Here is a 22,566-nt window from a genome sequence, read left to right as displayed (position 1 = left end):
TTAGTTTATATATATATATATATATATATATATATATATTCTTTTTTCATATTCTTTTACATTGTGGTTTATCACAGGAGACTGAATATAGTTCCCTGTGCTGTACAGTAGGACCTTGTTGTCTATCCATTCTATATATAATAGTTTACATCTGCTAACCCCAAACTCCCCAGCCCACCACCACCTTGGCAACCACAAGTCTGTTCTCTATGTCTGTGACTCTGTTTCTGTTTTGTAGACAAGTTCATTTGTGTCATATTTTAGATTCCACATGTAAGTGATATCATATGGTATTTGTCTTTCTCTTTCTGACTTACATACTTTATCATACTTAGTATGATAAAAATGGCATTATTTCATTCTTTTTAATGGTTGAGTAAATATTCCATTGTGTATGTGTGTGTGTATATATATATATATATATATATATACATAGAAATGTACACATATATATACACATGTATACATATATATACAACATATATGTGAGATATATATGTATGTATGTGTGTATATATATATATATATATATATATATACACACACAAACCACATCTTCTTTATCTGTTGATGGACATTTAGGTTGTTTCCATGTCTTGTCTATTGTAAATAGTGCCTTCTAGCCTTTTATTACTACAGACAATATTGCATTAAATACATGTGTCCACACATCTTTGTGTCCATGTGTATCTGTAGGCCAATTGCCTTTTCAGTGTCTGTACGATTTGATTTTCCTCCCTCTAGGCTTGGCGTCTCTGGTCCACGTTTATTCTCGCCCAGGTGACGGGTCACATGGTGTCAGCCTCAGGCTAAACCTGGGAGAGTGGTGGCCCATGAGGACAGCAGCCACCTCCTAGCACCTTATGCTCTGCACATCTTCCCCTCCAGGTTACTGACATTCAAAGCCTTTGCCCAGATCTTCATCTTAGGCTGTTCCTGGGTGTTGGGCATTTTCCAGATTGGACCCGTGGCCCGTGTCATGACTTACTTGTTCACCATTATCAACAGCCTGCAAGGAGCCTTCATCTTCCTCATTCATTGTCTGCTCAACCGCCAGGTGTGTAGCTGCTGCCCTCCCAGCCCCCCTCCTTCCAGGGCTCATGCCTCTGCACACACATGCCCCTGCATCTAAGAGTGACTCCTCTCCCCATGACGTGTCTCCACCTTCAGGTACGGGAAGAATACAGAAGATGCGTGACCAGGAAGACCAAACCCAGCTCCCAGGCCGAGACCTCAGGGGTCGTACTGTCATCCATTCCCTCCACTTCCAAAACGGTGAGAGTCTGCGTGTTGTATGCAGGTTCTGGTCAGACAGAATGTCTGCTTCTTAGCAATACTAGACAGCACTCTATGTCGAGTACCTACTGTGAGCTAAACACATACATGGGGTATTAACTCATTTGATAAGGTTTGGGGTTTAAGGGTGGGGGTTTGGGAGCCAGACTGCCTGGGTTTAAAAGTCAGCCCTGCCCCTCAGTAGCTATGCAAACTAAAAAAGATAAAATCATGACTCACAGGTATAAAATAAGCATCTGTCAAGGATTTTATTCTGCTCATTAATCAGTGAGGGAAGCAGCAGATATTATAACTGGTTCACAAGAGAAGGCAAAGAACAGACGTGTATGTGTATTACATCATACATGTAATGTGTACAATGTATATAATGTACACATAATACATAGCACACATATAATGTATACAATGTATACATAATACATAATATTACTACTTTACATATATGTATCTTCTTTGTGTTCTTTTTTGAACCAATTATAATATCTGCCTGGTTTCCTCATTGATAATTATATGTAATATATAGAACATATAATTATATATTATATAATTATACATGTAATTGTAAATATACAGATATTATATATAGTTATTGACATTATAACATAAATTTTATATTATATAATATATAAATATATATTATATATAAATTTCATATATAATATCTATAACTTATACATAATTGTATTGTATACATAATTATAAATATATAGCCATTATATATAATTATTAATATTATATAATATAATCATACATATAATTATAAATATACAGACATATATAATTATTAGTATTATATAATATATTTAAAATGCATATATGTGTATTACTTATGTATTAATATATGTGAATTAAATACATATATAATCTTGATAATATTGAAATGAGAGTGCAAGTAAAGGAAAAACAGATTTTTCCATGAAATTATCTTCCCTCACTATCAGTTATTTAAAATTTACAGAATTGTAAAATAGCTCCACCATAGATCAGATAATACCCAAAGGGGTATCCTCTAACAATGCATCATTTTTGTTTGAAGTGCGCATTTTCCTCTATAATGGATCTCATCCAATCTCATGGCTACAAACACCATCTATTAGCAATGACCCCCAAATTATAAATAATGTGCAGTTTAGCCCCCTCTCCTGAATTCGAGACTCATATAACCTGCCACCTACCGAATGCCCCCACTTAGATGTCTAATAGATGTCACAGATGTAACATGTTCCACATGAGCTTCTGATTCCCTTACCTCTGATTTCCACATAGGGTCTTCTATTTTTCTATTGCTCAGGAGTGAAGGTGTGAAGTTAACCTTGACTCTGCTTTTCTTCTCACTCTCTTCCATCTCTGATTCATCAGCAAATCCTGATAACTCTTTCTCAAAATGGACCCAGAGTCTGAGTGCTTCTCTTTCCCTTCATTCCTTCCACTGTGGTCCAAGTCCAGGTCTGTAGCCAGGATGACGGAAATAGCCTCAAAAGGGTTCTTCCTGCTGCCTTTTCCCTGCCCTACCTTTGGTCTATTCTCCCTACAGCAGCCAGAGGACACTCGTGAACCCCTGAGTCAGGTCACATTCCTTCTCTGCCTACAACACTCCACGGCTCCCACCTTAGAGTAAAAGCCAAAGTCCTCCTGGTGGCCCACAAGGCCTTGTCTGATCTGACTCTCTTTTCCTTTTTGACCTTGTCTTCTATTAATTGACCTCTCACTTCACTCTGCTCCAACCTCACTGTCCTGCTCAAGATTCTTCAAACATGCCAGCCTCATTTCCTCCTTAGGAATCTTGAACTGAATGCTCTTGAATGCCTTGAATGTTTTTGTCCTGATACCTGCATGGACAACTCCCTCACTTCCCTCACGTTCTTCAAATCTTTGTTCCAGTCATTTCTTATCAATGAAATTTCCTCTGACAACTGTATTTTGTGCAGCCTCCTATTCTCCTACCCTGGTGTTCATGCTTCCTCCACGCACCTTGTCTTGATTTTCTTTTCCATGCTTTCCACTTTCTAACACTATAATTTCCTTATTCATCTCATTTAATTTTTATGGTCTTCCATCCCCCACTAGAATGTCTTATTTTTTTCACTGATGTATTCCAAGCACAAGTAACTAAGATCCAGTGGCATAAATAAATAGGAAATTTTTTTTCTTGCAAGAATAGAAGCCCAGGGCTTCCCTGGTGGCGCAGTGGTTGAGAGTCCGCCTGCCGATGCAGGGGACACGGATTCGTGCCCTGGTCCGGGAGGATCCCACATGCCGCGGAGCGGCTGGGCCCGTGAGCCATGGCCGCTGAGCCTGCGCGTCCGGAGCCTGTGCTCCGCAACGGAAGAGGCCACAACAGTGAGAGGCCCGCGTACCACAAAAAAAACAAAACAAAACAAAAAAGAATAGAAGCCCAGAGTTAGGTGTTGCTGGTATTGGTTCTGTTGCTTAGTGGTGTTGTTAAGGATCTAAGCTCTCCCTAGATTTCTATTTCACTGACAGCATGTTGGCTTTTCATCAGTTATTTTCATGGTTGCAAGATGGCTGCCATAGCTCCAGACATTGTGACCACATTCAAGGCAGGAAGAAGAGGGATGGGGCAGAGTGGTAAACTCTCCTTTCAACCTTCTCCCTCTAACAAGAAACAAAAGCTTTTCCAGAAGCCCCTTAGCAGATTTCCCTTTCACCTAATTGGTCAGAACTGCATCACATGACCACTCATAATTAGAAAGGAATTTGAAAAAACAAGTATTCTGCTTTCTAGCTTCTAGAATGGGAATATCAATAGTAAAGAGGTTGAGAATAGCTTTTGAGTCTGCCAACAGTGCCTGCCATACTAGGTGTAATCACTGTTAACACTTAAATGTTTATCCTTCTAGTTTTTGTTGCCATATTTATCTCTGTCTGTATTTATAAGACCCATACCCACATAGATCTGACCCCTGGACTCACATTTGTACTAATTCTGCCACTGTTTCTGATTCTAATTTCTCTCACAGGGTTAAAGTCCTTTCTTGCTTTCAAATACACTATGAAACAACATTTCAGGAAAGCAGGTGCCTGCAGGAGCCTTCTCTGAAATCCTCTCTTCTTGGCTTAATATGGAAATGCAGGATCCTGCCAGCTCCAGAACTCTCTGGGAAATTCGGATCATGGACAGATATGTGGGATGGTCTTCCCATGGCTTCATGCCCTGCTGAGAAACAAGAGTTCCTGTTCCAGTTTACCATTTTATCTTCTGTGTTCTGCAACTCTTTGACTTTCCAGAGTTTTGCAGAGATAACAGATCGCAGTGCAATGGCGGGACCGAGAACTTCTGGCTACCATTTTGTTTTGTCCTAAGTCCATTGATGTGTGGCTTCAAGAGTGACTCTCCAGCATCTGTCACATGCTTGACACAGAGAGTAGGCCTCAATAAATGATGTGTCTTCTGACTGACTGGCTTACCTTTCAACAAAGAACCCTCCTGCTTTTATAGAAATGGTCAGTAAAATTGTAAGGAGAGCCTCAGGGGATAAATCAAGCACACACACTTATAGGCAGAAACCCTTAAAAGAGTTATGTTGGTAAGTAGGAGCAGTCAAAGGGAATTAAGAGGTACAAACTTCTAGGTGTAAAATAAATAAGTGACAAAAATGTAAGGTTTAGCACAGTGAATATAGTCAATATTTTATGATAACTTTATATGGAGTATAATCTATAAAAATATCAAATTACCACGCTGTACACCTGAAAGTAACATAATACTGTAAGTCAACTATACTTCAATTGAAAAAAAAGAAGGAAGTGAAAATTCAACATGTAGATCTCCCCTCTGTGGCCACTCTAATACCTCCCTAATCAAAGTGTGGTCCGTGGACCAGAAGAATCAGCCTCACCTTGTTAGAAAAGTAGGACATCAGGTGCCACCCCAGATCTGCTGAACTAGAGCCTGCTTTTTTTTTTTTACTTTTATTTTTGTTTTATTTATTTATTTTGTGGCTGCATTGGGTCTTCATTGCTGCGCACGGCCTTTCTCTAGTTGCGGTGAGTGGGGGCTACTTTTCGTTGCGGTGCACAGGCTTCTTATTGCGGTGGCTTCTCTTGTTGTGGAGCATGGGCTCTAGGCATGCGGGCTTCAGTAGTTGCAGCACATGGACTCAGTAGTTGCAGCACGTGGGCTCTAGGGCATGTGGGCTTCAGTAGTTGTGGCTCGTGGGCTCTAGAGCACAGAGAGCCTGCATTTTAATGAGATCCCCAGGGGATTTGTGTTGTACTCGTGAATGTTCTAGAATATTCTAGAATATTCTTCTGTTTGCCATGCTGTTAGCTCAGCTTGTCTTTAAAGCCAGAAAGGAAACATTTATTTGGGGACTTTACATCTGCCATTCCCTCTTCCTATGACATTTTTCCTCAAAATCTGATTCATTGTTATCCTCTCTTTGAGTATCAGCTTAGTCATCACTTCCACTAGGAAACATTCTTTGAATCTCTCTTTTTTTAAAAGAAGTGAAGTATAGTTGATTTACTATATTAAATTATTCTTTGAATCTCTTGAAGTAGGATTAGATATCATCTCTGTGTGTCTCCCAAGGCTTTGTTGAGCTGAAACAAAGACACTGCCAGATATTTCTCCAGCAAAAATGGGTTTATTTGGTATCAGTGGAGAATTGCAATTCAGGGTCTGCAATATGCAACGTGTGGTGAGCCACATGCAAGTTCCTGTACGGCAAGGGAAAGAGAACTCGTTTAAAGAGAGGAAAAGGAAGTTAAGAGGGCTATAGTAAACAAAGAGTCCAAGGCTTTTATTGGCTGAGTCCTTGCCAGGAAAGAAGAGAAGTCTTTCTTCTTCTTGGGCTCTGCTATCAACACAGGACTTGAGAACTCCCCTTTTTTTTTTTTTTTTTTGCAGTACGCGGGCCTCTCACTGCACAGGTTCTGGACGTGCAGGCTCAGCGGCCATGGCTCACGGGCCCAGCCGCTCCGTGGCATGTGGGATCTTCCCGGCCCAGGGCACGAGCCCGTGTCCCCTGCATTGGCAGGCGTACTCTCAACCACTGCGCCACCAGGGAAGCCCGAGAACTCCCTTTTCTTACCTCCCAAATCTATTTACTTTAGCTTTCTATTTATTAATTTTTTTTTACAACTTCATGCTTTCTAGCCCTGTACTATAATTTCCCTTTTTTGGGGGGTGTCTCCAACAAACTCTGAACTCCATCCATACAGAGAATTGTATTTAAATGTTCATGTGTTTTGTCCCCAGCTAACCTAGGGGTTCCTTCTCTGATTTAATCTCTGTATGCCTATGACCCAGCATAGGTCAAAACTGTCTACATAGTTTTGCAAGTTTTAGCAACAGCAATCAGAGAAGAAAAAGAAGTAAAAGGAATCCAAATCAGAAAAGAAGTAAAGCTGTCACTGCAGATGACATGAAACTATACATAGAGAATCCTAAAGATGATACCAGAAAACTACTAGCTAATCAATGAATTTGGTAAAGTAGCAGGATACAAAATTAATGCACAGAAATCTCTTTCATTCCTATACCCTAATGATGAAAAATCTGAAAGTGAAATTAAGAAAATTCTCCCATTTACCACTACAACAAAAAGAATAAAATATCTGGGAATAAACCTACCTAAGGAGGCAAAAGACCTGTATGCAGAAAATTATAAGACACTGATGAAAGAAATTAAAGATGATACAAATAGATGGAGAGATATACCATGTTCTTGGATTGGAAGAATCAACATTGTGAAAATAACTATACTACCCAAAGCAATCTACAGATTCAATGCAATCCCTATCAAACTACCACTGGCATTTTTTACAGAACTAGAACAAAAAATTTCACAATTTGTATGGAAACACAAAGACCCTAAATAGCCAAAGCAATTTTGAGAACGAAAAATGGAGCTGGAGGAATCAGGCTCCTTGACTTCAGACTATACTTCAAAGCCACAGTAATGAGGACAGTATGGTACTGGCACAAAAACAGAACTATAGATCAATGGAACAGGATAGAAAGCCCAGAGATAAACCCATGCACATATGGTCACCTTATCTTTGATAAAGGAGACAAGAATATACAATGGAGAAAAGACAGCCTCTTCAATAAGTGGTGCTGGGAAAACTGGACAGCTACGTGTAAAAGAATGAAATTAGAACACTCCCTACCACCATACACAAAAATAAACTCAAAGTGGGTTAAAGACCTACATGTAAGGCCAGACACTATTAAACTCTTAGAGGAAAACATAGGCAGAACACTCTATGACATAAATCACAGCAAGATCCTTTTTGACCCACCTCCTAGAGAAATGGAAATAAAAACAAAAACAAACAGGACCTAATGAAACTTAAAAGCTTTTGCACAGCAAAGGAAACCATAAACAAGACCAAAAGACAACCCTCAGAATGGGAGAAAATTGTTGCAAATGAAGCAAGTGACAAAGGATTAATCTCCAAAATTTACAAGCAGCTCATGCAGCTCAATATCAAAAACAACCCAATCCAAAAATGGGCAGAAGATCTAAATAGACATTTCTCCAAAGAAGATATACAGATTGCCAGCAAACACATGAAAGAATGTTCAACATCGTTAATCATTAGAGAAATGCAAATCAAAACTACAATGAGATATCATCTCACACCGGTCAGATTGGCCATCATCAGAATATCTGCAAACAATAAATGCTGGAGAGGGTGTGGAGAAAAGGGAACCCTTTGCACTGTTGGTGGGAATGTAAATTGATACAGCCACTATGGAGAACAGTATGGAGCTTCCTTAAAAAACTAAAAATAGAACTACCATACGACCCCACAGTCCCACTATTGGGCATATACCCTGAGAAAACCATAATTCAAAGAGTCATGTACCACAATGTTCATTGCAGCTCTATGTACAATAGCCAGGACATGGAAGCAACCTAAGTGTCCATCAACAGATGAATGGATAAAGAAGATGTGGCACATATATACAAGGGAATATTACTCAGCCATAAAAAGAAATGAAATTGAGTTATTTGTAGTGAAGTGGATGGACCTAGAGTCTGTCATACAGAGTGAAGTAAGTCAGAAGGAGAAAAACAAATACCGTATGCTAACACATATATATGGAATCTAAAACAAACAAATAAACAAAAATTTGTTCATGAAGAACCTAGGGGCAAGACGGGAATAAAGACACAGACCTACTAGAGCATGGACTTGAGGATATGGGGAACGGGAAGGGTAAGCTGGGACAAAGTGAGAGAGTGGCATGGACATGTATACACTACCAACTGTAAAATAGATAGCTAGTGGGAAGCAGCCACATAGCACAGGGAGATCAGCTCCGTGCTTTGTGACCACCTAGAGGGGTGGGATAGAGAGGGTGGGAGGGAGATGCAACAGGGAGGGGATATGGAGATATATGTATGCGTATGGCTCATTCACTTTGTTGTACAGCAGAAACTAATACACCATTGTAAAGCAGTTATATTCCAATAAAGATGTTTAAAAAAGTCTTATGTCTGATTTAGCATTTGACACAACAATGACAAAACAAGATGTTAAAATGAGAAGTGAAAAGCAAGCTTAATAAAATTTTATAGCATTAATATTAAAAAATAATCTCTAGAGTAGGTATCATTTCTTGCCTAAGTGTAAGCAATGTAAGAAAATATTTTAACTAGAAACATTACATAATCCCCCCAGACTACATTACCTCTGTAGAATTCAATAGAGAAATCCTGACAGAGATTGAAGTGTACAAAGATAAGGAAAAATCATTTTTCTTGTCACATGAAACCAAATCTCTCACTCACAAAAACGTTGACTCTTGTCGTTTTTGTCTACCAAGAGTTTAATCGAGTACAATGTTAATCTAACAAAGCATCTCAGACCAGAAACAGGGCTGACACTTAAAGAGGCAAGTAGGACGGAGGGCTGTCCTGCGGTGAACCACTTCCCAGGGGCCGCAGCACTCGGCTTCTTCAAGACAGTCTTCTCCATTTTTCACCTAGTTGTCAGGGCTCCGGGCTCGCTCTGTCTCCCTGGCAAGCCTGTCTGCCCTCAAGGCCATATCCAGTCTCTCCCTTGCTCTTTTCACTTTCCGAGACTGTCGGCGAATATCTGCATATGTTACTCGTTGCCTGCAGAGGGTCTGTGGGAGGAAGAGACCCAATCCCGGGATCATCTCTGCCCCGTCTGAAGATTGAGTAGTAATGGCTTCAGGGCTGGTGTGCAGAGAATGGTCACCAGCACGGCCCAGGGATTGACGTGCACCGCGCAGGGCAATTACTACGAAAAAAAGCGCGCTGTCCAACGTGCTGAAAGGTTCTCCTTCAGGGCTGTAGACCTGGAGCCCCTGCAGTCTCCTGAATGCACAGACTTGCTGGGGCTTCTCCAAGGTCCCGTCGCATCGACGGCGCCTGACGGCATTGTCAGGATGAGACGTTATCTTTGTGACTTGCCTCTTGAAAATGCAGCTGGTCAGCCTCATGGGAAGTGCAGTTCTGTCACGATGTCTCTGCTTGGCCTTGGCTAAATGCTCTTGTCTTGTCTTCTCCAACGTCTCAGTCATCATATTCCTTTTGAGCTTCCCCTGTGAAAACGCAATGAAAGGTAACATTTGAATAAAGTGGGGGATGAAACCACTGCCAGTCGTGGAGAATGTTCTCAGCTCGTTTGGATAACCACCCTCCTCTTTCCCTAGAGAAATGAATCTCAATGTACTCTGCATCACCGTCTTTCAGAGGGTTGTTAGAACTCAAGATTTCTGGATCTCAGTGCAAGTAAGTATGGGGTGGGGATAAGAAATTGCGTTTCTAGGTGATTCAAACTGATACTGATGCTGCTAGTACCGGCACCACACATTGAGAACTGAAGCCTGGGACATCAAACAGATAGGAGTCAAGGACAGAAAGCTCCAGGTCATGACCCAGTACCAGTTCCAGACTTTCCCCCTCCACCATCCTCCTTTGAGGATGTTTTCCTCTTACCATATCCCTGTCACTGTGAACTCCGCACATGCTGGTACCCCCCAATCCAACATTATCTGGACAAAGAAATCACAGGGTTCTTTGAATACCAAGACATTAAACTTTTTGATATCTCTTTTTTACTTTGCTTTAAGACATGCAATCACCTAGTTTTCATAGTTCTTTAGTGCCTCATCTCTTCAGTGAGATCATGTATACCTCTCCACACTCCGATACTTTTCTTTCAAACCCAAGTCCCATCTTCACTCAAATATTCTCCTGCTCATAACTTAGAAAGGCCACATTCTCATCATAAAGTTCCTTTTTTCTCCACTGTAAATAACAATTTTTACTCCCTGACTCCCATCCTCCCCTCCTCCTGCTCCTCTCTCTGCTATCTCAACACAACAATTGATGCTTCTTAGAAGTCGGTCCTGCTCTCACATCTGTTCTACATCCAAACCTTCTTCTAGGCAATCCCATCCATTCCCCTGCCTTCAAATACCATTAATGAACTAGAAATGCTCACAGATTCACCGATCTGGCTTCAACTCTCACACCCAAATAGCCATCTGCCTACCCACCAGATCAGTGATAATATCCATGACTCAACTCACTGTGACCAGGTCCCAAGTTGAACCAGCCAATTCCCCCAATAGTTCATCCTTATCTCAATGTCTCCACAAACTCACTTGTTGGAACGAATATCGCATTTGCCCCTGAATGGCACTCTGGATGCCCTACCACCCCAGATTCTTATACCAAAAAATTAGCCATCCATTTGTCCTCCTGAATCCACCTGAAGATTCCCAACTTCGAATAATTCTTGAGCACCTTTCCTTTGACCTACAAAATGCCACAGAATGACCTTTCCTGTTCCCATATCAAAATTAATCTTACATTTTCTCTGTGTAAATTTTTAAAATTTTAATTTTATGTGTAATATTATCTACTTATTTGAGATTGCTTTTCTCACTAAGTTGGGTACTCAATGAAGAGAGGATAATAAGAATTTCAATATTTCCACTGATATAGTCATTTAGTGCTTTGGCTTTCCAAGGTGCTCAGATATCTTGTTTTTTTTAAAGAAGATGTTGGGTGTAGGAGTTTATTAATTAATTTATTTATTTTTGCTGTGTTGGATCTTTGTTTCTGTGCGAGGGCTTTCTCTAGTTGCGGCAAGCGGCGGCCACTCTTCACCGCGGTGCGCGGGCCTCTCACTATCGCGGCCTCTCTTGCTGCGGAGCACAGGCTCCAGATGCGCCAGCTCAGTAGTTGTGGCTCACGGGACCAGCTGCTCTGCGGCATGTGGGATCCTCCTAGACCAGTGCTCGAACCCATGTCCCCTGAATTAGCAGGCAGACTCTCAACCACTGCGCCACCAGGGAAGCCCTCAGATATCTTTTTTAAAGAGAAGTTATGCAAACTTCAAAAACTACTTTCCAAATTTTTCTAATAAATGCACACAACTACAATTATAAAATGAGTTAGTCTGTTTTGTGGTGGACTGTAATCAGTTGTCACTAAGATTTCAATCCTTTCTGTCTGTGATCCATTATAAGTCTCCTCACAATAATCTGTTTAAACTGTGAACCTAATCAGTGCACCTTTCCTTTTAAATCTCACATTTCTGTCTTCTGAAGATAATTTTTTAAAGGGAAAACATAAAACTCACTTTATTCCTGTTGTCTTGACATTATAATTAATACTACCCCTTTCATTACTCAAAATGTAATGAAATGTTTTATAGAAAAATGACTTGATCTGCCTATTTATAGAGCAGCTGTTATATGCCAAGTTGTGTACTACAACACACTACTCGGAATGTAACTCAACAAAGTAATTGCCCTAGATTATTTTAATCTTGATGAGAGAAAAAGGGTTCTAGACTAAGGAATGTCTAGTAATAGCGTTAGGTATAATTAGGTGCTATGATAAACAGCAAGGCCAACATAAAGACAGAGAGGGAAGGAGCAGGATAGTGAGGAATAGAAGTAAGAAGGGAGAGTAGGAAAAAGAAATTAACTACAATGATGGATGACAAAGAAACTGGAGAGCCCTATTTGAAGCAGAGGACAGAATTTTTTTTAAAAAGAAGATAAAAAGACCAAACACATTGTGGGCAAATAATTGTCCATAGAGGAGAACGATTTAAACACTCTAGGGCCAAATACGACTTCCACTACCTAGTGATTTTGGTTAAAACACACACACACACACACACACACACACACACACACACGTTTCCTCTATTAACCAAAAAAACCCTTCATATACACAATCTTGACTATTTCTTAAGAAACATTAACACCTGGGAAATAACTTTCAATGAGATACCTTCTTGTTTTTAGAGCTAAACTCTGCTAACTTAGATTTTACAAAAGAACAAAGCATCCTAATGTACACTCTTGCCATCAGCATGGATTCCACACTCACCAGAAGAGGCTGGCTGGGAAAACTGGTCCATTCAGGTTCTCCCATCTTCCGAGAGCTGTCCTTGGACTCACCCTGGAGATGCAGACAGCCTGTGTCTTGCTGGAAAGTGCAGTGACTTCTGCCTCTGATTCCCCCTTTTATAGGGGAAGAGAGTGGACAACCCAATCAGGGGAAAATCCAATCCAGAGGACGCACTCTGTCTCAGACCAGAGGCATTGGAGATTCCCAGATCTTTCCACACAGACACAAGAATTTGGGGCTATTGATAATATTAGACGCTACTGAATAATATGAAATACTGTATGAAAAAATTTAATACATTTGTGAATGGGGGTGTTATTTTTACTTTCTGTCAACAATTTAATGTTTTCTTTTTCACTCAGTATGGATACCTTCTACAAAAGTAGTTATGGAAGTTTCTATATGCTAAAATTTCCACACAACTTATGTTTTCACAGAAAAAAACTATAGATTGTATAAATGTTTATCAATAAAAGAATGTCCAAAATATTTACTAACAAGTCTATGAAGTCTATATCACAGAATCATTGAAAAGAACTCAATATTTTGTACATTTACATTTCACCTAATTACTGGTAACTTCGAGATTATTTCAACCATCTTACTCCTTCCCTACCCTCTGACATAAACAGTCTCCTTACTATCTTTATTTCACTAATTTAATTCTTTTATTTTTACATTTTCTCTCTATAAACTTGCTAGTTGCAGTCATATACAGAACTTGTGAAGTTACTTTAGTGATCAAATTCTGACTCCTTTAATTAATATAGACTAATACAGTTAATTGCTCTTACCTCCTCTCTCACATGCTAATACCTTAGAACACTTTCAATTCCATCTTCAGTTAAATAAAAGGGTTAAAAAACAGTTTCCTCTATTCGTGTTTACTTTCCTCAATGTGTGTTCTACCAAATTTAAAATTATGTAGGCCACGTTGTTCTAATTCTATTGCTGTTGGCTGGATAAAACCTTGTGGTTCATCACAGAAGTTATTTCTATATAGCATGTTATAAATTCTGTGTGCTCTTTATAACTCTTTCCTCTCAGTAAGATTAACTTCAACAGGGGCAGTGAGTCTCTTTAGTTTATTTCTGGATCACAGATTTTACCCCAGAGTTTGCACATAGTTTGTGTGCTCTATAAAAGGGGAGACCAAATAACTGTCCCTCTCAACTGGGATATACTGGGGAATGAAAAGGGCAGTATTAATAATTATGATAAGACAACAGGGTAAATATCTGCTGAAGACAGAAATGAAAGATTAAAAGTACCCTGCTATATTTAAAATGGATAACCAAAAAGGACTTACTGTATAGCACAGGGAACTCAGCTCAAATATGTAACAACCTAAATGGGAAAAGAATTTGAAAAAGAATAGAAACATGTATATGCATAACTGAATCACTTTGCTGTACACCTGAAACTAACACATCATTGTTAATCAACTACAATGTAAAATTAAAAGTTCTTTTAAAAGATATTTAAGATTTTTTTTAAAGTAAGGTAACTGATCAAGTTTGCATTTTAAACTGATGATGGTGTCTAGAATCTCATGATTGGATTACGGAGGGAAAGTTTCGAATCTTAAGCTACAATTGCTCATTTATTGCAGTGTATCACTTAAAAGATGATACCTTCGAGACCTCCAAGATGGCGGAGGAATACGACGCGGAGATCACCTTCCTCCCCACGAACACATCAGAAATACATCTACACGTGGAACAACTCCTACAGAACATCTACAGAACGCTGGCAGAAGACCTCAGACTTCCCGAAAGGCAAGAAACTCTCCCACGTTCCTGGGTAGGGCAAAAGAAAAAAGATAAAACAGAGACAAAGAATAGGGACGGGACCTGCACCAGTGGGACAGAGCCGTGAAGGAGGAAAGGTTTCCACACACTAGAAGCTCCTTCGCAGGCGGAGACTGTGGGTGGCGGAGGGGGAAGCTTCGGAACGGCGGAGGAGAGCGCAGCCACAAGGGTGCGGAGACCAAAGCGGAGAGATTCCCGCAGAGGACCGGTGCCGACCGGAACTCACCAGCCTGAGAGGCTCGTCTGCTCACCCGCCGGGACAGGCGGGGGCCGGGAGCTGAGGCTCGGGCTTCGGTTGGATCCCAGGGAGAGGACTGGGGTTGGCGGCGTGAACACAGCCTGAAGGGATTAGTGCGCCACGGCTGGCCGGGAGAGAGTCCGGGAAAAGTCTGGAGCTGCCGAAGAGGTAAGAGACTTTTTCTTGCCTCTTTGTTTCCTGGGGGGCGAGGAGAGGGGATTAAGAGCGCCACTTAAAGGAGCTCCAGAGACGGGCGCCACCGCGGCTATCAGCGCGGACCCCAGGGACGGGCATGAGATGCTAAGGCTGCTGCTGCCGCCACCAAGAGGCCTGTGTGCGAACACAGGACACTCTCCACACCTCCCATCCCGGGAGCCTGTGCGGCCCGCCACTACCAGGGTCCCGGGATCCAGGGACAACTTCCCCGGGAGAACGCACGGCTCACCTCAGGCTGGTGCAACGTCACGCCGGCCTCTGCCGCTGCAGGCTCGCCCCGCCTCCGCGCCCCTCCCTCACACCCCCCCCCCCCCCGCCCCGGCCTGAGTGAGCCAGAGCCCCTGAATCAGCGGCTCCTTTAACTCCGTCCTGTCTGAGCGAAGAACAGACGCCCTCAGGCGACCTACACGCAGAGGCGGGGCCAAATCCAAAGCTGAACCCCGGGAGCTGTGCGAACAAAGTAGAGAAAGGGAAATTTCTCCCAGCAGCCTCAGGAGCAGCGGATTAAATCTCCACAGTCAACTTGATGTACCCTGCGTCTGTGGAATACCTGGATAGACAATGAATCATCCCAAATTGAGGAGGTGGACTTTGGGAGCAAGGATATATATATATTTTTTTCCTTTTTCTCTTTTTGTGAGTGTGTATGTGTATGCTTCTGTGTGTAATTTTGTCTGTATAGCTTTTGCTTTTACCATTTGTCCTAGGGTTCTGTCTGTCCTTTGTTTTTTTTAGTATAGTTTTTAGCTCTTCTTATTATTGGGGGATTTGTTTTTTGTTTTGGTTGCTCACTTCTTTTTTACTTTTTTTATTACTTTAAAATTTTTTTAATAATTATTTTTTATTTTAATAAGTTTATTTTATTTCTTATTTTCTCTTTCTTTCTTTCTTTTTTTCTCCATTTTCTTCTGAGCCGTGTGGCTGACAGGATCTTGGTGCTCTGGCCAGGTGTCAGGCCTATGCCTCTGAGGTGGGAGAGCCAAGTTCAGGACATTGGTACATCAAAGACCTCCTGGCCCCATGAAATATCAAATAGTGAAAGCTTTCCCAAGCTCTCCATATCAATGCTAAGACCCAGCTCCACTCAACGACCAGCAAGCTTCAGTGCTGGACACCCCATGCCAAACAACTAACAAGACCGGAACACAACCCCACCCATTAGCAGAGAGGCTGCCTAAAATCATAATAAGGTCACAGACACCCCAAAACACACCAACAGAGCGGTCCTGCCCATCAGAAAGACAATATCCAGTGTCATCCTCCAGAACACAGGCACTAGTCCCCTCCATCAGGAAGCCTACACAAGCCACTGAACCAACCTTAGCCACTGGGGGAAGACACCCAAAGCAACGGGAACTACGAACCTACAGCCTGTGAAAAGGAGACCCCAAAACACAGTAAGTTAAGCAAAATGAGAAGACAGAGAAACACACAGGAAATGAAGGAGCAAGGTAAAAACGCACCAGACCAAACAAATGAAGAGGAAATAGGCAGCCTACCTGAATAAGAATTCAGAGTAATGACAGTAAAGATGATCCAAAATCTTGGAAATAGAATGGAGAAAATACAAGGAAGGTTTTTACAAGGACCTAGAAGAACTAAACAGTAAACAATGATGAACAACACAATAAATGAAATTTAAAATTCTCTAGAAGGAATTAATAGCAGAATAACTGAGGCTGAGGAACGGATAACTGATCTGCAAGATAAAATAGTGGAAATAACTACTGCAGAGCAGAATAAAGAAAAAATAATGAAAAGAATTGAGGACAGTCTCAGAGACCTCTGGGACAACATTAAACACACCAACATTTGAATTATAGGGGTCCCAGAAGACAAAGAGGAAAAGAAAGGGACTGAGAAAATACTTGAAGAGATTATAGTTAAAAACTTCCCTAATATGGGAAAGGAAATAGTTAATAAGTCCAGGAAGCACAGAGAGTCCCATGCAGGATAAATGCAAGGAGAAACACGTCAAGACACCTATTAATCAAACTATCAAAAATTAAATACAAAGAAAAAATATTAAAAGCAGAAAGGGAAGAACAACAAATAACATATAAGGGAATCCCCAAATGGTTAACAGCTGACCTTTCAGCAGAAACTCTACAAGCCAGAAGGGAGTGGCAGGGTATATTAAAAGTGATGAAAGGGAAAAACCTAAAACCAAGATTACTCTATCTAGCAAGGATCTCATTCAGATTCGAAATTAAAACCATTAGACACAAGCAAAAGCTAAGGGAATTCAGCACCACCATACCAGCTTTACGACAAATGCTAAAGGAACTTCTCTAGGCAGGAAACATAAGAGAAGGAAAAGACCTACAAAAACAAACCCAAAACAATTAAGAAAATGGTAATAGGAACATACATATTGATAATTACCTTAAATGTAAATGGATTAAATGCTTCCACCAAAAGACACAAACTGGCTGAATGGATACAAAAACAAGACCCATATATATGCTGTCTACAAGAGACCCACTTCAGACCTAGGGACACATACAGACTGAAAGTGAGGGGATGGAAAAAGATATTCCATGCAAATGGAAATCAAAAGAAAGCTGGAGTAGCAATTCTCATATCAGACAAAATAGGCTTTAAAATAAAAACTATTACAAGAGACAAAGAAGGACACTACATAATGATCAAGGGATCGATCCATGAAGAAGATATAACAATTGTAAATATTTATGCACCCAACATATGAGCACCTCAATACATAAGGCAAATACTAACAGCCATAAAAGGGGAAATCGACAGTAACACAAACATAGTAGGGGACTTTAACACCCCACTTTCACTAATGGACAGATCATCCAAAATGAAAATAAATAAGGAAACACAAGCTTTAAATGACGCATTAAACAAGATGGACTTAGTTGATATTTATAGGACATTCCATCCAAAAACAACAGAATACACATTTTTCTCAAGTGCTCATGGAACATTCTCCAGGATAGATCATATCTTGGGTCACAAATCTAGCCTTGGTAAATTTAAGAAAATTGAAATCCTATCAAGTATCTTTTCCGACCACAACACTATGAGACTAGATATCAATTACAGGAAAAGATCTGTAAAAAATATAAACACAAGGAGGCTAAACAATACACTACTTAATAACGAAGTGATCACTGAAGAAATCAAAGAGGAAATCAAAAAATACTTAGAAACAAATGACAATGGAGACCCAAAACCTATGGGATGCAGCAAAAGCAGTTCTAAGAGGGAAGTTTATAGCAATACAATCCTACCTTAAGAAACAGGAAACATCTCGAATAAACAACCTAACTTTGCACCTAAAGCAATTAGAGAAAGAAGAACAAAACCCCAAATTTAGCAGAAGGAAAGAAATCATAAAGATCAGATCAGAAATAAATGAAAAAGAAATGAAGGAAACAATAGCAAAGATCAATAAAACTAAAAGCTGGTTCTTTGAGAAGATAAACAAAATTGATAAACCATTAGCCAGACTCATCAAGAAAAAAAGGGAGAAGACTCAAATCAATAGAATTAGAAATGAAAAAGGAGACGTAACAACTGACACTGTAGAAATACAAAAGATTATTAGAGATTACTACAAGCAACTGTATGCCAATAAAATGGACAACCTGGAATGGAAAAATTCTTAGAAATGCACAACCTGCCTAGACTGAACCAGGAAGAAATAGAAAATATGAACAGACCAATCACAAGCACTAAAATTGAAACTGTGATTAAAAATCTTCCAACAAAAGCCCAGGACCAGATGGCTTCACAGGCAAATTCTATCAAACATTTAGAGAAGAGCTAACACCTATCCTTCTCAAACTCTTCCAAAAGATAGCAGAGGGAAGAACACTCCCAAACTCATTCTATGAGGCCACCATAACCCTGATACCAAAGCCAGACAAAGGCGTCACAAAGAAAGAAAACTACAGGCCAATATCACTGATGAACATAGATGCAAAAATCCTCAACAAAATACTAGCAAACAGAGTCCAACAGCACATTAAAAGGATCCTACACCATGATCAAGTGGGGTTTATTCCAGGAATGCAAGGATTCTTCAATATATGCAAATCAATCAACGTGATACACCATATCAACAAACTGAAGGAGAAAAACCATATGATCATTTCAATAGATGCAGAGAAAGCTTTTGACAAAATTCAACACCCATTTATGATTTAAAAAAAAAACCCTGCAGAAAGTAGGCATAGAGGGAACTTTCCTCAACATAATAAAGGCCATATGTGACAAACCCACAGCCAGCATCATTCTCAATGGTGAAAAACTGAAACCATTTCCACTAAGATCAGGAACAAGACAAAGTTGCCCACTCTCACCACTCTTACTCAACATAGTTTTGGAAGTTCTACCCACAGCAATCAGAGAAGAAAAAGAAATACAAGGAATCCAAATAGGAAAAGAAGAAGTAAAGCTGTCACTATTTGCAGATGGCATGGTACTATACATAGAGAATCCAAAGGATGCTACCAGAAAACTACTAGAGCTAATCAATGAATTTAGTAAAGTAGCAGGATACAAAATTAATGCACAGAAATCTCTCATTCCTATACCCTAATGATGAAAAATCTGAAAGTGAAATTAAGAAAATTCTCCCATTTACCACTGCAACAAAAAGAATAAAATATCTGGGAATAAACCTACCTAAGGAGGCAAAAGACCTGTATGCAGAAGATTATAAGACACTGATGAAAGAAATTAAAGATGATACAAATAGATGGAGAGATATACCATGTCCTTGGATTGGAAGAATCAACATTGTGAAAATAACTATACTACCCAAAGCAATCTACAGATTCAATGCAATCCCTATCAAACTACCACTGGCATTTTTTACAGAACTAGAACGAAAAATTTCACAATTTGTATGGAAACACAAAGACCCCGAATAGCCAAAGCAATTTTGAGAACGAAAAATGGAGCTGGAGGAATCAGGCTCCCTGACTTCAGACTATACTTCAAAGCCACAGTAATGAGGACAGTATGGTACTGGCACAAAAACAGAACTATAGATCAATGGAACAGGATAGAAAGCCCAGAGATAAACCCATGCACATATGGTCACCTTATCTTTGATAAAGGAGACAAGAATATACAATGGAGAAAAGACAGCCTCTTCAATAAGTGGTGCTGGGAAAACTGGACAGCTACATGTAAAAGAATGAAATTAGAACACTCCCTACCACCATACACAAAAATAAACTCAAAGTGGGTTAAAGACCTACATGTAAGGCCAGACACTATCAAACTCTTAGAGGAAAACATAGGCAGAACACTCTATGACATAAATCACAGCAAGATCCTTTTTGACCCACCTCCTAGAGAAATGGAAATAAAAACAAAAATAAACAAACAGGACCTAATTAAACTTTAAAGCTTTTGCACAGCAAAGGATACTATAAACAAGACCAAAAGACAACCCTCAGAATGGGAGAAAATTGTTGCAAATGAAGCAACTAACAAAGGATTAATATCCAAAATTTATAAGCAAATCATGCAGCTCAATAACAAAAAACAAACAACCCAATCCAAAAATGGGCAGAAGACCGAAATAGACATTTCTCCTAAGAAGATATACAGATTGCCAACAAACATATGAAAGAATGCTCAACATCATTAATCATTAGAGAAACGCAAATCAAAACTACAATGAGATACCATCTCACACCGGTCAGATTGGCCATCATCAAAAACTCTAGAAACAATAAATGCTGGAGAGGGTGTGGAGAAAAGGGAACCCTTTGCACTGTTGGTGGGAATGTCAATTGATACAGCCACTATGGAGAACAGTATGGAGCTTCCTTAAAAAACTAAAAATAGAACTACCATACGACACTGCAGTCCCACTACTGGGCATATACCCCGAGAAAACCATAATTCAAAAAGAGTCATGTACCACAATGTTCATTGCAGCTCTATTTACAATAGCCAGGACATGGAAGCAACCTAAGTGTCCATCAACAGATGAATGGATAAAGAAGATGTGGCACATATATACAAGGGAATATTACTCAGCCATAAAAAGAAATGAAATTGAGTTATTTGTAGTGAAGTGGATGGACCTAGAGTCTGTCATACAGAGTGAAGTAAGTCAGAAAGAGAAAAACAAATACCGTATGCTAACACATATATATGGAATCTAAAACAAACAAATAAACAAAAATTTGTTCATGAAGAACCTAGGGGCAAGACAGGAATAAAGACACAGACCTACTAGAGCATGGACTTGAGGATATGGGGAACGGGAAGGGTAAGCTGGGACAAAGTGAGAGAGTGGCATGGACATATATACACTACCAAATAAAATAGATAGCTAGTGGGAAGCAGCTGCATAGCACAGGGAGATCAGCTCGGTGCTCTGTGACCACCTAGAGGGGTGGGATAGGGAGGGTGGGAGGGAGGGAGGGAGATGCAAGAGGGAAGAGATATGGGAACATATGTATATGTATAACTGATTCACTTTGTTGTAAAGCAGAAACTAACACACCATTGTAAAACAGTTACACCCCTATAAAGATGTTAGAAAATAATAATAATAAAATAAAATAAAAGTAAAAACCCTCCAGTGATTGTGATACAACTTTACAATTTGAGACACATTATGCGAGGGAAAGAATGAGAATAAAATTTCCAAATTACCTGTGACATTCTCCATGGGTAGCAGCCTTGGTCCAACATTTTGTCCAAATGTCACATTTCATTTTGTTTTTCAAGAGAAAGCTCAAAAATAGGTGTCCCAACTTCACAGAGGAAACAATGAGACCATGAAACTGAGGCCAAGCAGAAAAGGATGATTTATGCTCTAGACACCCAGGAAGGCTGATCAGCTGCATATTCTAGAGGTCAGTTATAGGATAATTTCCCATCCTGACAATGAGTTCGGGTGCAGTCAATGGGAGGAGACCTTGGAGGAGCCCCAGCAGGTCTGTGGGAACAAGAGATTAAAAGGACTGTAGGGTTACCTCAGTGAAGGAGAACTTTTAAGTTGTTTGGATTTTACAAATACCTTAAAAGCAATTGCATCTGCTGGCCCAGGTGAATCCCTGGGCCATGCTGGGGGTGGAGATCTGATCCCAGCTAGGACACCACCCCCACCACTCCTCTCCTGCATCCCCATGCCTGGGTATTGTCCTTTGAACAGAGATGAGTACAAAAATGAGTCTGGAGGTGTGGGAGGCTTTCCAAGGCCTCCAGCCCCCAAAGGGACCCTCACCTCATCAGGTCCATGTGACCAGCCCTTCTTCCTTGAGCATCCTACCCCTCAAACTTCTCTCCAGGCCCACTGCCCCTCAGGACTGCTGAGGCTGCCCAAGCCCAGTCCAGGACTATGCCTTCTGCTGGCTGAATTCAGCCTGGACCTCCTGGTCTAGGGTCCTGGAACAGCTCTGCATTCAGACCTCTGCCTCCCTCCCCGAGTCCAAGTCTAGGCCGCCCTCCAAGGTCCAGAGACATCTCTTCTAAGGGGATTGTTCCCCACAGGCCAACCCCCTGATCAAGAACTGGCACAGACCATTCTGGAAGAGTGGACATCTGCTTCTTCTACTGTGTTTAGAGAGAACTTATCTTATTCATCATGGTGTAGGTGACAATTCAACTGATATGGTTGGATTAC

The 22,566-nt window shown here is 40.4% G+C and overlaps 2 protein-coding genes across 3 annotated transcripts in view; one reads left to right on the top strand and one right to left on the bottom strand.

Moving 5' to 3' along the window:
- Positions 1-4,712, top strand: part of ADGRE1 (adhesion G protein-coupled receptor E1) — a 49,084-nt gene extending 44,372 nt beyond the window's left edge. For both annotated transcript variants that reach the window (XM_067032991.1, XM_067032992.1), the window contains 3 exons: positions 889-1,057; positions 1,171-1,275; positions 4,278-4,712. In XM_067032991.1, coding sequence (XP_066889092.1) covers positions 889-1,057; positions 1,171-1,275; positions 4,278-4,283 — 280 coding nt within the window. In that variant the 3' untranslated portion in view covers positions 4,284-4,712. The remainder of the gene's footprint in view (positions 1-888; positions 1,058-1,170; positions 1,276-4,277) is intronic.
- Positions 4,713-9,259: 4,547 nt separating this feature from the next.
- Positions 9,260-12,701, bottom strand: LOC131755849 (methyl-CpG-binding domain protein 3-like 2B). The gene is made up of 2 exons (XM_059062448.1): positions 12,657-12,701; positions 9,260-9,844 (listed from the first exon to the last, which is right to left on the bottom strand). Exons 1-2 carry the CDS (start codon positions 12,699-12,701, stop codon positions 9,260-9,262), a joined length of 630 nt encoding a protein of 209 aa, XP_058918431.1.
- Between the last annotated feature and the right edge of the window lie 9,865 nt (positions 12,702-22,566).

This window comes from Kogia breviceps, chromosome 4 (assembly GCF_026419965.1).
Source record: "Kogia breviceps isolate mKogBre1 chromosome 4, mKogBre1 haplotype 1, whole genome shotgun sequence".
Classification (NCBI taxonomy): domain Eukaryota; kingdom Metazoa; phylum Chordata; class Mammalia; order Artiodactyla; family Physeteridae; genus Kogia; species Kogia breviceps.
Note: the sequence above shows the minus strand (reverse complement) of the source record. Positions and strands in the feature narration are given on the sequence as shown.

Bases quoted from the DNA above. Each gene is read 5' to 3' on its own strand.
- LOC131755849 (XM_059062448.1), bottom strand. From the start codon at position 12,701: ATGGGAGAACCTGAATGGACCAGTTTTCCCAGCCAGCCTCTTCTG. The intron at 9,845-12,656 runs GTGAGTGTGGAA...GCGTTTTCACAG, and splicing joins TTCCCAGCCAGCCTCTTCTG to GGGAAGCTCAAAAGGAATAT.